Below are 12,943 nucleotides of genomic sequence, written 5' to 3' on the forward strand. Positions count from 1 at the left end.
CCCTTGTCCCTTGTGTCCCTTGTCCCTTGTCCCTTGTGTCCCTTGTCCCTTGGTAGACAGCTTCCATCCCTGCTGCCATCTGCTTTTCTTTCTTCCTTTTTCTTTTTTTTTAAGATTTTTTAAATTTATTTGAGAGGTTGAGTTACAGAAGAGAAAGGTCTTCCGTCTGCTGGTTCTCTCCCCAGAGGGCTGCAACGGCCAGAGCTGCGCTGATCCGAAACCTCCTCCAGGTCTCCCATGCAGGTGCAGGGGCCCAAGGACTTGGGCCAATTTCCACTGCTTTCCCAGGCCATAGCAGAGAGCTGGATTGGAAGAGGAGCAGCCGAGACTAGAACCGGTGCCCATATGGGATGCCGGCGCGGCAGGCGGAGGATTAACCTTGCGCCATGGCGCCGGCCCCGTCATCTGACTTTTAGTCCCCAAGTGTACCTTTCCAAATGTCATATAAATGGCATGAATCCAGTTGTGCACCCCAAAGCCTCTCGAATCAGGCTTTCTTGTTAGTGGAGTGCAATGGAGACTCGCCCAGATGGTCCCAGGTATCTGTGTGGCTGACTTGTCTGTCGTGTGGGCGGACCGCAGTCTGTCCATCCCTTGGCCTGTAGAAGGGCCTTCGGGGTGTCGTGAAGGAGAGTGCTGGAAGCATGTGCATGTAAGCGCACACTCCACTCAGGTGCGGTCTTTTTTTTTTTTAAGATTTATTTATTTATTTGAAAGAGTTACACAGAGAGAGGAGAGGCAGAAAGAGAGAGAGAGAGGGAGAGGGAGGTCTTCCATCCGCTGGTTCACTCCCCAGGTGGCCACTGCAGCTGGCGTTTCTGTTTTGAGACAGATTACAGATGATGCAGAGTCCTTTCTGGAACTCCAGTAAATACCACGTGATACGGCCATTCCTGCGTGGAGGAATCTGGCGATTGTTCATGCTGGTTTTTTTTTTTTTTTTTTTTTTTTGGACAGGCAGAGTGGACAGAGAGAGAGAGACAAAGACAGAGAGAAAGGTCTTTCTTTTTGCTGTTGGTTCACCCTCCAATGGCCGCCGTCGGCGCATCGCACTGATCCAAAGCCAGGAGCCAAGTGCTTCTCCTGGTCTCCCATGGGGTGCAGGGCCCAAGCACTTGGGCCATCCTCCACTGCACTCCCTGGCCACAGCAGAGAGCTGGCCTGGAAGAGGGGCAACCGGGACAGAATCCGGCACCCCCACCAGGACTAGAACCCAGTGTGCCGGTGCTGCAAGGCGGAGGATTAGCCTATTGAGCCACAGCGCCGGCCTGTTCATGCTGGTTTTCAAGTAAGGTGGGAGACAGCCATAACACGGACAGTGGAGATGGAGACCCTAACCCTGCTGTCTGCTGTTTCTGATTTCCACGCTTCACCCAAATCGGTCTCTGAGCGCTACCAGGAGTCGAGTGCTTCCGCCAGGGCTCCATCGTCGCACTCGTGTCTTGTGCCCAGTTCAGTCACGGGCCTGTGGTTTGTTCCCGTGCTCGTGAGCCTGCTGAGTGGAGGGGAAGCTCACTGTGGGTGACCGCTGTGTCGGGGGACTCTGGGGGGGTGCAAAGAATGTAGCTGGAATGCAGGAGGGACGGTGCGCTGACTGTCACAGGCTGTGGTGGGTAGGGCAGTGACGGTGCCTGGGACCGTTGGGGAGGGCAGGTGCTGGAGAGAACAGCTGTGGCCGTGTGGAGCCCAGCATGGAAGCACTGCAGGAGACTGACGGGTGAGGCTGCAGTCTGTGCAAGGACCCCTGCGCTCTGGGGTTGCCAGCGTCTAAGCGACTGAGCGTCGCGGGCAGCGGCGTGGAGGGTCCTTAAACTCAACATGTGCGTGTGGCCCAGCACCCTCTGCGGGGTGTGAGGGAGCTGCCCGCACTCGGGGTTCATCACAGCCTAACAGGGGCGTGGGTTAGGAAGATACAGCGTGTACAGATCACGGAATTTTTTTTAAAGATTTATTTATTTGAAAGAGTTAGAGAGAGGAGAGGCAGAGAGAGAGAGGTCTTCCGTCCTATGGTTCACTCCCCAGTTGCCCACAACGGCTGGAGCTGCGCTGATCCGAATCCAGGAGCCAGGAGCTTCTTCTGGGTCTCCCATGGGGTGCAGGGGCCCAAGGACTTGGGCCATCCTCCACTGCTTTCCCAGGCCACAGCAGAGAGCTGGATAAGAAATAGAACAGCCAGGTCTCGAACCAGCACCCATATATGATGCTGGTGCTTCAGGCCGGGGTGTTAACCCGCTGTACCACAGCGCTGTCCCTCAGACCACAGAATTTCACTTAACTATAAAGGATGTGGCCATGGCAACGTGGCTAAGCCCAGAGGACACTGTGCTAAGTGAAATAGGCTTAGCACGGAAGTCCACACAGCACGTGCTGTCGCTCCTGTGGGGTGTGGATGTCCACAGTAGAACGGGGGTCACGGGAGGCTGAGGGCAGGTCGGAGAGGGAAGAGGGGATGGGAAAGTGAGTGGGTAAAGATCAGGTAGGAGGGGCAGATTCTCGTGTTAGCCAGCAGAGTAGGATGGCTACAGTCACAATAATTGATTGTGTATTACAAAATAGAAGATTTCAAATGTTGTCAACAAAAAGCGGTGCCAAGTTGGGAGTGATGGATATGCTAATCAGGCCACGTGTCATTGCACATTGTGGACATGCACTGAGACCTGACGCTGTACCCCAGGGATGTAGAATTAAATTATGTATCAATTTAAAATGTAAGGCTTTTTAAATCATGTACGCTCAGGTCTAGGGGCCACCCATTCTGGGATTGTGTTTAAGATGGATTCAGACTGTTAGTGGGTAAGCGAGATCCCCTCCCCGCCCCCCAATCCGTCCAGGTCCTCTCCTGGGGCGCAGAGCCTCCCTAAAGGCTTTCCATGCGCAGGTGCTGGTTGTCTCCCTTTTCACAGAGGGCGCGGTATGGCCTTCAGGAAGGAGAGTGGGGGCGGTGCGGTGATTCCCCCGAGAACGGCTTCCTCCTGGGAGGAAGTGGGTGGTGTGTGTGTGGTGTGCGTACGGTGTGTGTGTGTGGCGATGCACGCCTGCGTTCCTCATCTTTCACTCTGTGGGGCGTCCCCAGCACGAGGCGATCCCATCTTAAAGTCCTAGCTTTCGTTCATGTTTCTGTGGAGATCAAGCAGTTTTCCTAGGTTTTGGAGCAGTTTCCATTTTCTGTGAACTCTGTCAGTGTCACTTTTCTGTTTTTATTTTTATTTATTCTTTTTTGTAGAAATCCTTAGGGAAATTAGCTCTTTGTTAAATTGTCATATTTTCCCGACTGGATCATTTACATGGCAATATTGCTTATAATCATTTTTTTCAAACAAGCTATTTTTAGCCATAGTCACATTTATTCAGAGTTTAGAATCATTCATAGAAAGGAGGATAAAAAAATCACATTCTGTAGTTTTGTCCAAAAGTGTTTTTTTGAATTTGAGAGACAGATGGAGAAAGACAACTCGTGTGCACTGCCTTAGGCCCCGCGTGCCCGCCAGGGCCAAAGCCAGCAGCCGGGAACTCAGTCCAGCTGTCCGACGCAGGGGCAGAGACCCGTAGTCTGCAGCCCCGGGAAGCCGTCCGCAGAGGCCGCAAACAAGGATCAAACTCAGACGCTCTGAGGGGGCCACAAGCCCCCAGCTGGCTGCTCAGCTGCGGGGACAAAACCTGCCCCTTCAGACTTTTTTATTTCTGCTTTGCATTTAAATCTTTGATGCATTTAGGGCTTCTTGTATATGAAGATTTGTGGGATAGACCCAACTTAAATTTTTTTTTCTTTCTGTTCTGTGGCCAGTTTTCTGATGTCATTTGTTGAAAGTTCCATCTTTGGTACCGGCATTGTGGTGCAGCGGGTGACGCCGCTGCCTGCAACACTGCCATCCCAGCCCCTGTTCTGTGCTAGTTTCATTGCTTTTCTTCCACTTTTTCCTCTGAGCTTTTCTTTCTGTGTCTTCCTTTTGCCTCACTCGGACTCCTCAGCTCATCCTTAGTAGAAGCAGCAGCTCAAGCACATGGCAAAACCCGTGGTGAGCGCCCGTTGACAGTTTCCATCTGGCTGGCATCGTTGCTTTCCCATCAATGACCATTTGTTCATTCAGTAAACATACACTGAACAGTGGCCAGAGAAGAACACAACAGACAAGTACTTCTGTGGCCTTTCAGAAGGCAGTAAGTGCCAGGGATCAAAGTCAGGGGCCATGGGGCTGGTGCTGTGGTGTAGCGGGTAAAGCTGCCGCCTGCAGTGCCGGCATCCCACATGGGTGTCAGTTCGAGTCCCCGCTGTTCCACTTCTGATCCAGCTCTCTGCTATGGCCTGGGAAAGCAGTAGAGGATGGCCCAAGTGTTTGGGCCCCTGCACCTGCGTGGGAGCCCAGGAAGAAGCTCCTGGCTTCAGATCAGCGCATTTCAAGCCATTGCGGCTATCTGGGGAATGAACCAGTGGGTGGAAGACTGACTCTCTCTCCCTCTCCCTCTCCCTCTCCCTCTCTCCCTCTCTCCCTCTCTCCCTCTCTCCCTCCCTCCTCCCTCCCCCCACTCCCCACCCCCCACCTCTTTCTAACTCTGCCTTTCAAATAAATAAGTACTGTGTTGGGGAGGGGACAGTGTGGGAACTCTGGGGAGGTGAGGGAGGGGAGCTGTGCAGGGACCTCAGGTGTGCGGATGGAGGAGTGGGGTGGGAGCGCCCAGATGAGGGCGGGCAGGGAGAGGATCCTGCCCTGAGTGGGGAGCTGCTTGGGGGTCTCCGAAGTGGAGAAGTGACAGGATGGTTTCCTTAGGCATCATTTGCACCTTGGGGTTCTCTCCTCCCTCCTCCCACTCTCCCAGCACCTCTCATACTTTGTAGTCCATTCTGCGCAATGCCCCCTAGTGGCTGTTTTCGATGGCTCCATTCTGCGGGAGATCAGGGACCAGGCTGGCTGGGGTTTTAAGTGCGAGTCCTTAACTGAGGTGTCTTCCTAGTGCCCCAGGGCCGAGGGCTTCCAGCCTGGGCGCATCTGTGGGAGCCCCTGCTGGAGCTGCGCTGGGGGCCCCCTGTGTGCCCACTGGCCAGAGTGAGCTGGCCAGCTCTTGCCAGGCGCCACAGCCTCTGCAGTGGCTCTCCCACCTAGCTCGTGGTCTTCGGCTATCTCCTTGCTGCGTAAAAAAAAAGGGTTGATGGTTTTCTTTCTTGTTTTTTTTTGGTGACTTCCAGGAAGCAAAGGGAGAAGGCTTGGCCACCGTCTTCAAACCCCGAGTCCCAGTTAGGGTTTTGCTATTTTATTTCCAAGAACAGAAAGGGAAACGTTGTACTGTTTGGTAGTGACTTCTACAGTGAGAGAAGGCAGAGTTAGAAAGTGTCACGTCGCCTGCCATCGCTGGGACAAACCTGCCGTGGCGTCTGCCGAGGGCGAGGCGAGGCCGGGGAGACCAGGGCTGCCTGCGAGCCTTGGCGGGGCTCTGCTCCCAGGCTGGTCTTCGCTTTGTGGTCAAGGCCAGGTTGCTGTGGGCCTTCCTGCAGGCTCTCCACCCCTCACACGGGGGTCAGTCTGTCGTGACACCGGGCGCCCCGTGTCTGGGTTGCCCACTTTGATGAAGAGCACAGTTGCCAGTGGCCGTGAGGGCTGAGATGGGGCCGGCGCCTCTGTGTGCACAAGACCCGGTCTGCTTCTCTCCCTGCTCTGGGTTGCCAGTGAGCTAAGCTTTCTCAAGTCAGAGGCCCTGCTAATGAGATGACAGAGGCAGTGGCTCCTCTCCCCATGAGATAGCACAGGGGCACGTGGTCTTTGTCTCCTGCCTTCCTCAAGTCTCCCCGTGGTCCCTCCTGGGAGTCTTGGCCACCGCTGGTTAGCGTGGGTGGAGGGCCAGAACCACCGAAGCCCGGGGCTGATTGCCTGCTCGCTCAGGTCAACACAGAAGTCTGACAGGGTCCCCGCTTTGGGCAAGGTCTTTGGTGTCTGTTATTTTCATTTACTCTAGTTCATCCCATGCTCCTTTGCCGACATTGATTAAGAATCGTTTTTTTGGCGCCGTGGCTCACTAGGCTAATCCTCCACCTTGCAGTGCTGGCACACCAGGTTCTAGTCCCAGTCGGGGCTCTGGATTCTGTCCCGGTTGCCCCTCTTCCAGGCCAGCTCTCTGCTGTGGCCAAGGAGTGCAGTAGAGGATGGCCCAAGTGCTTGGGCCCTGCACCCCATGGGAGACCAGGAGAAGCACCTGGCTCCTGCCATTGGATCAGCACGGTTCGCCGGCCGCGGCGGCCATTGGAGGGTAAACCAATGGCAAAGGAAGACCTTTCTCTCTGTCTCTGTCTCTCTCACTGTCCACTCTGCCTGTCAAAAAAAAAAAAAAAAAAAAAAAAGGATTGTCTTTTCTCCTGGTGGAACCAGCTGCAGTTTGCAAGCCCTTGGCAGTTCCTGGACTGGTTGTCGGTCCTCCTTTTGTTGGTGGGAGGTGAAGAGGCCATGTTGTAGGCATGCCTAACCATCTATCAGTATTTTAGTCATCTGTATTTTCTCGACCAGATTGGCTGTTAATTAAATCAAATAATGACAAAAAGGGTCCCTTGCGCCATTAAATATTTACTCTCTCACTTGCAAGGTGCTTCCCTGCTGTTTCTGAGTGCCGCAGGGAGTGAGGAAGGAACAGGCCCAGCTGATGTCCCGATTCTAACACGCCAGTTAGCGGTCGCCCAGAGACCTGTTCCCATGAGGCCGGCCCAGGATTGCCCGGACCAGAATTTTCCTCCGGTGCAGTTGTATTGTTCTGCTAATGATATGCACTAAAGTATTTTGTCTCACTCTGGTTCTGGAACATATGGACTAGTCAAGTAAATTTCTAAAAATAGACTAGTGAATTTACATGGTAAAAAATTCTACTTCTGCGGGCTGGTGCTGTGGCCTGGTGGGCGCTGGCATCCCATATGGATTTGGGACCAGACTACACACAGGGACAGGGGTACTTCCAAAAGCTCATGAGAAAATTGAATCAAAAGCTGAGCTGAGGGACCGGCGCTGTAGTGTAGAGGTGAACCTCTGCCTGTGGCGCCGGAAACCCATGAGAGTGCCCATTTAGGTCCCGGCTGCTCCACTTCCGATCCAGCTTCCTCCTAATGCGCCTGGGAAAGCAGCAGAAGATGGCCCAAATTCTTGGGCCTCTGTACCCATGTGGGAGACCCAGAAGAAGCTACTGGCTCCTGGCTTTGGTTCAGCCCAGCTCTGACCGATACAGCCATCTGGGGAGTTAACAAGCAGATGGAAGATCTGTCTCTTCTCTCTCTTTCTCTCTCTCTCTCTCTGTAACTCTGCCTTTCAAATAAATAAATCTTTAAAACTAAAATAAAAGTCTTAACTAACAGACTTGATTTCTGGGGCTAGTGTTGTGGCACAGTGGGTCAGGCTGCCACCTGCAACACTGGCATCCCATATCGAAGTGCTGATTTGAGTCCCAGCTGCTCTGCCTCCAATCCAGCTCCCTGCTGATGTGCCTGGGAAGGCAGGGGAAGGTGGCCTCTGCCACCCGCTTGGAGATCCAGATGGATTCCACGCTCTTGGCTTTGGCCTGCTCCAGCCCCGGCTGCTGTGCCGTTTCAGGAGTCAATGAGGAGATGGAAGATCAATACCTTTCTCTTTCTCTCTCCTCTCTCCTGCTCCTCCTCTCCCCTCCTCCATCACTCTCTCTTTCAAATAAATACATTTTATAAACATTTAAGAGAATTAATTTTAATTAAATTTGCACATTGAATTTTCTCAGAGGAATTTGCATTTAAATTTGCTTTTGAGCTTTTCATGTTCTTAGGAACAACATGAGCTTGAATTCTGCGTAAAGTGGAGATGATCGCATTTCCTCACGTTTAGGCTTCAGGAGTGTGTGATGGGAAGCGGAAACAAAACCGGAGTACCCTGGCCGTGTACGGGTCCGAGAGCTCCCCTGCGGCCAGGGGTCGTCCCGTGTGAGAATCCGGTCCAGTTCTTTCCCTGGACGACCAGAGGGCAGAAGAGGCGCGTGCAGGTGCACCCTGGTGGCAGACGTGCATCCTCACGCTCCCCTGTGCAGGCCAACCTTAAATTTTGCTTTGCTTCTGTGGCTCTGCTCTTTCGGGTCCCGCTTCCCTGCCAGGTGCATCTCGTTGGCGTCCTGCTGAGTACTGGCGGTCCTCTCCCAGTGCTGTTGTGGATTCTCCCTCCGTTCTGGGCGCTGCTGTTCCACCTCCTCCACTGCCTCTTCTACTCAGAGCCCAGGAACAGTGGGAGAAGCAGCTGTGTCCAGTAAAGAAGAGACGCGTGTGCACCGGCTGTCACTCAGCACGGATCTCCAGATTAGTGAAGGACTTGTGGGGGCCGGCGCTGTGGCACAGCGGGTTAACGCCCTGGCTTGCAGTGCCAGCATCCTATATGGACGCTGGTTCTAGTCCCTGCTGCTCCACTTCTGATCCAGCTCTCTGCTGTGGCCTGGGAGAGCAGTAGAGAATGGCCCAAGTCCTTGGGCCCCTGTACCCACATGGGATACCCGGGAGAAGAACCTGGCTCCTGGCTCCGGATTGGTATAGCTGTGGCTGTTGCGGCCATTTGGGAAGTGAACCAGCAGATGGAAGATAGACTACCCCGCCCCACCGCTTCTGCCTCTCTGTAACTCTGCCTTTCAATAAATAAATAAATCTTTAAAAAACAAAACAAAATAAAAAACAAAGGCGTTGTGAACCAGGCTGATGGAAGCACAGATGCCTCCCGGCTGAGCCAGACCCGAGAGAACAAGGACATCTGGTGGCCGTGGTGTGGCCTGATAACCAGCCATCTCACGCTCAAGTCTGGTGCGGGTGTTTGGGTAGGAAGAAGAGCATGCTGACTGTTGGTTCTGGTCAACTGCTTGTGCATTTCAGCTGCGTGGTCGCTGTGGTCAGCAAAGCTGAGAGAGGGGCTGCAGGAAAGGCTTTTGTCTTCCCAGGAGTCGGGCCCCAGGCCCCTGTGTGGCAGCACTGGGAACCTGCCCTGGGCCCCAGGCTGGGAGGCAGCACTGGGCCGACGCTCCTCGCCCTGTCGGCTGTGTGCAGCCCTGCCTCCCCGCAGGGGCCGGGCCTTCACCATCCTGGCGTCTGGCTGTGAGTGACGGCACCAGTGAGCTTGCTGGGGAAGCAGGTGGACCCCTGGAGAACCAGGAGCGAGGGAGGAGGTCGCCTGAGGACCATCTGTGTCTTCTCTCGCAGGAAATGCTCTCTGGGGTGGTGGTCGTAACCAGTAAGGACGCAGTCCAGCACCAGGGCGTGACTTTGACCATGGAGGGAGCCGTGAACCTCCAGCTGAGCGCCAAAAGCGTGGGCGTCTTTGAAGCTTTCTACAACTCCGTGAAGGTAAGCGGGCTTGGGGCAGCCAGGACTTGAACCAGCACCCATGGGACGCAGCACTGCTGGTGGCAGCTTTACCTGCTGCGCCACAGCGCCGGCCCCTCACCTCAGCTTGTGATTTTTTTTTTCCCATGAGCTTTTGGAAGTACCCTTGTTCCTGTGTGTAGTCTGGTCCCGAATGCGAGGCCAGTCTTCCTGCTGGAAGGTGTGTGCAGGCAGACGGGGCTGGAGGAGGGCTGCTCCTGCTGTGGCAGGGGCGGCCTGGTGCTGGCCAGGTAGCCAGCCTGTGCTGGGTCTGCCTGCCCGTTTCGCAGAGCAGGTCAGTGAGGTATCCGGAGGGGGGGACATGGTGATGCAGCCCCTGCTGGGTCCCCAGCACCTAGGCCGTGCCCCTCTATTGGGCCGAGACTTAGAGAGCAGACTCACTGCTCACCTCCAGGCCCCGGCACCCAGGACACCAGGGGCGCAGCCCCAGGACCTCATGTTTGTCTTCAAGGAGATGATCAATAGACAGTGGACACACTGAGCGTCTGCTCTGAAAATCCAGACTGGGAAATACTCAAACATCTTTGTTTCTTTAGTTGACGTGACGCCGTGATTGACTTCATGGGACCTGTCACAGTCGAAACACGGGCACACTGGAAATATTCTGCCAAACTACCCTTGGGCTGTGCACATAAGACGTCTGGGAAGCATCTGTGAACTTGGTGTTTACACTTGGGTCCCTTCGAGATAGCGCATGTATCATATGTACATGCAAGTGTTCCCAAACCTCCAAAACGTGACCTCGGGGACACTGCCGTCTCAGGCGTTCGGGCGGGGGGCACGGAGCCGTTCCGGGCAAGGACACCGCGCTGTGCGCCGAGGCACTGAGCGCAGCTCTCTTTGCAGCCCATCCAGATTCTCACCAGCACCATCGAGATGGTGAAGCCAGGGAAGTTTCCCAGCGGCAAGACAGAGATTCCTTTTGAGTTCCCGCTGCACGTGAAGGGCGGCAAGGTGCTGTACGAGACGTACCACGGCGTGTTTGTCAACATCCAGGTGAGCGCCGGCCGCCGCGGGCGCGTCTTCTCGGGGAAGGGGAACTTGGCGTTGCTGCCGTCTCCTGCGTCTGTGTCGCTCTCTCGTTCCGCTCTCGAGATGTGTGAGCGAGACTTGTTTGAGACAGGAACTCCGCCGTGGCTGCCTCTGACCGTGCCTTTGTTTCCTTCGGCCGTTGCCTTCTTGCTTGGTAATAGATCGCCCTCACTTCTCTGTGGCACCAGCCCCGACTCGCCCGCCCGTTTTATTCTTATAAATATCTCTTTGTTGAGCACCCAGAGGCTACTGCTTTAACATAGGCTTGCATTCTTCACGGAACAAGCCTGGCAAATGAGGGGAAGTGAATTTACGACTTCCGTCTACCTCTGCCAGTGAGGGGTGGCTCACTGCTGCCATTGTCGTCTCAGGAGCAGCGCGGAGCCAAGAGCCTCCCCTTTGTCCCACGGGAAGAAAGGTGCTTCTGTGCCCCCAGCCTGGAAGCCACCCCCCGCTGGATGGGGCGCGGGGGAGGGCGAAGGTTAGGAATTTTCGGGACTTGTGCGTTTTTCAGTAGATAATTTGTCTGTACTCAACTGTGACTTTTCTGAATTGCCGAAGAGATCTGCCGTGAAGAAAGCCATGGATATGACGTCATGCATTGCAACAGATGTCTCTGTGTGCAGAGGAAGCATGGCTTGGGTCCTCTGTGGTTGGCCCCCCTGTTTCAAGGCACACGTGTATATCAAAGGCTTTGGGCAGGCGCTGGAGGTCACAGCCACGATTAGGTCCAACGCGAGGTACAGAAGAACAGCTCGTGGAGATGTGCAGATACTCCTGCACCCTGACCCGCCTTCCAGGCTGTCAGCCTTTCACCATGAAAGACGGAGTGACCGACACCTCGTTAGCAGGCCTGGACTTCGCGAGCGTGTCATTCTGAGATTCTTTTGTTCCCTGTGCAGAGCGAGCGTCACCTGGGCCTTGTCCGCGCAGTGGCTCTCCGTGCTCCGTGTTTGATGTTACAGGGATCTGTGCCTTAGTCACGCCACGGAGTGCCATCAGGGCCACTGGCCGTGCTCGCCTGGCGGCTGTGCCTGTCGCTCCCTACTGAAAGAAACAAACGTGTCCAAAAGCAGGTTGGAAATCTCACCCGTTTCCGGATGCTGCCAAGAAAACCGCGTGGATGCACACGCAGGCCTGCACGCCGCCCTCCTCCCGGGTCGTGTCTAACTGGAAAGTGTTTAGGAGACGTAATGTGACAGGTCCTTCAGTGAAAGTCCCCCACCCCACGGCCCAGCCAGCCTCCTCATTACGGCCATCGGGTTTTACCACTTCTGCCTTAGCCTCAGTTGTGGAATTGTGCACCTCCCCAAGTGTCTGACAGACCTCTCCTTAGCTTAGCCTTCAATTTTTAAAGACGTATCCCCTGTATTCTTTTTTTATTTTTTAAGATTTAGTTGCTTTATTTGAAAGGCGGTGGGGGAGGAGGGACTAGGGGGAGACCCATCCATCTTCTATCTGCTGGTTCACTCCCCGAATGGCCACAACAGCAGGAGCTGGGCCAAGCTGCAGCCAGGAGCCTGGATCTCCATCTGGGTCTCCCACGTAGGTTGTAGGGGCTCAAGCATGTGGGCCGTCTTCTGCTGCTTTCCCAGGTGCATTAGCAGGGAGCTGCATCAGAAGTGGAGCAGCTGGGATTTGAACCAGCACCGTATGGGACACTGGTGTCACAGGTGGTAGCCTAACCCCCTGAGCCACAAGGCCGACCCCAAAACTTAATCTCTCTGATTCTGAATGCCATTCAGCCTTTATTAGTATCTTGCAATCTTTGTTTCACCTGTATTTTTTCTGACTCATCCCACAGTTATCCATAGAGTCCTTATTTTTTTTTTTTAAGATTTATTTATTGATTTGAAAGGCAGCGTTACAGAGAGGCAAAGGCAGAGAGAGAAAGAGAGGTCTTCTATCCGCTGGTTCACTCTCCAGTTGGCCGCAACGATCGGTGCTGCACCAATCCGAAGCCAGGAGCCAGGAGCTTCTTCTGGGTCTCCCACGCAGGTGCAGGGGCCCAAGCACTTGGGCCATCTTCCACTGCTTTCCCAGGTCCTAGCTGAGAGCTGAATCGGAAATGGAACAGCCAGGACTCAAATCTGTGCCCATGTGGGGACGCTAGCATTGCAGGCGGCGACTTTACCTGCTATGCCACAGCGCCAGCCCCAGCCATAGAGTCTTGACACTTCATCTTAAAATACTTCAACTCCATCTTCAACAACATGGGGGCTTTTCCTCCATCATCCTGGCTAACATTTCAGACCTGTAAATGAACAAAGATTCCCACACGTCACCTGATCCCCAGTTCATATTCAGGCTTCTCTCTGCGTCTGTTGAACAGTGCACTTCCTCAGAGAGGCTAGCGCTGGGGCCTTTTCTCCGGGTTCGTCCCTCCCCTCCTTCCTTCCGCTGCTGGGCAGGTCTTATTCTAGACCTGGAAGAGCAGGAGCCGCCCGGGGAACCCTGACTCCTGTGCCCACAGCAGTGGGCCTCAGCAGGGCCCAGGCCCCCACCCCTTGGCACCTGCTGCTTCCTGTGCGTACTCTGAGGGTTAGCACGGGTGCACGA

General features: G+C 54.6%; 1 protein-coding gene across 3 annotated transcripts in view; it reads left to right on the plus strand.

Annotated features, from left to right (window-relative positions):
* The window catches only part of VPS26C (VPS26 endosomal protein sorting factor C), a 41,783-nt gene that overhangs the window by 14,238 nt on the left and 14,602 nt on the right, over positions 1–12,943 (plus strand). For all 3 annotated transcript variants that reach the window (XM_008274876.4, XM_008274877.4, XM_017350796.3), the window contains exons 2-3: positions 9,170–9,313; positions 10,199–10,348. In XM_008274876.4, coding sequence (XP_008273098.2) covers positions 9,170–9,313; positions 10,199–10,348 — 294 coding nt within the window. The remainder of the gene's footprint in view (positions 1–9,169; positions 9,314–10,198; positions 10,349–12,943) is intronic.

This window comes from Oryctolagus cuniculus, chromosome 4 (genome assembly GCF_964237555.1).
Source record: "Oryctolagus cuniculus chromosome 4, mOryCun1.1, whole genome shotgun sequence".
In the NCBI taxonomy this organism is placed as follows: Eukaryota; Metazoa; Chordata; class Mammalia; order Lagomorpha; family Leporidae; genus Oryctolagus; species Oryctolagus cuniculus.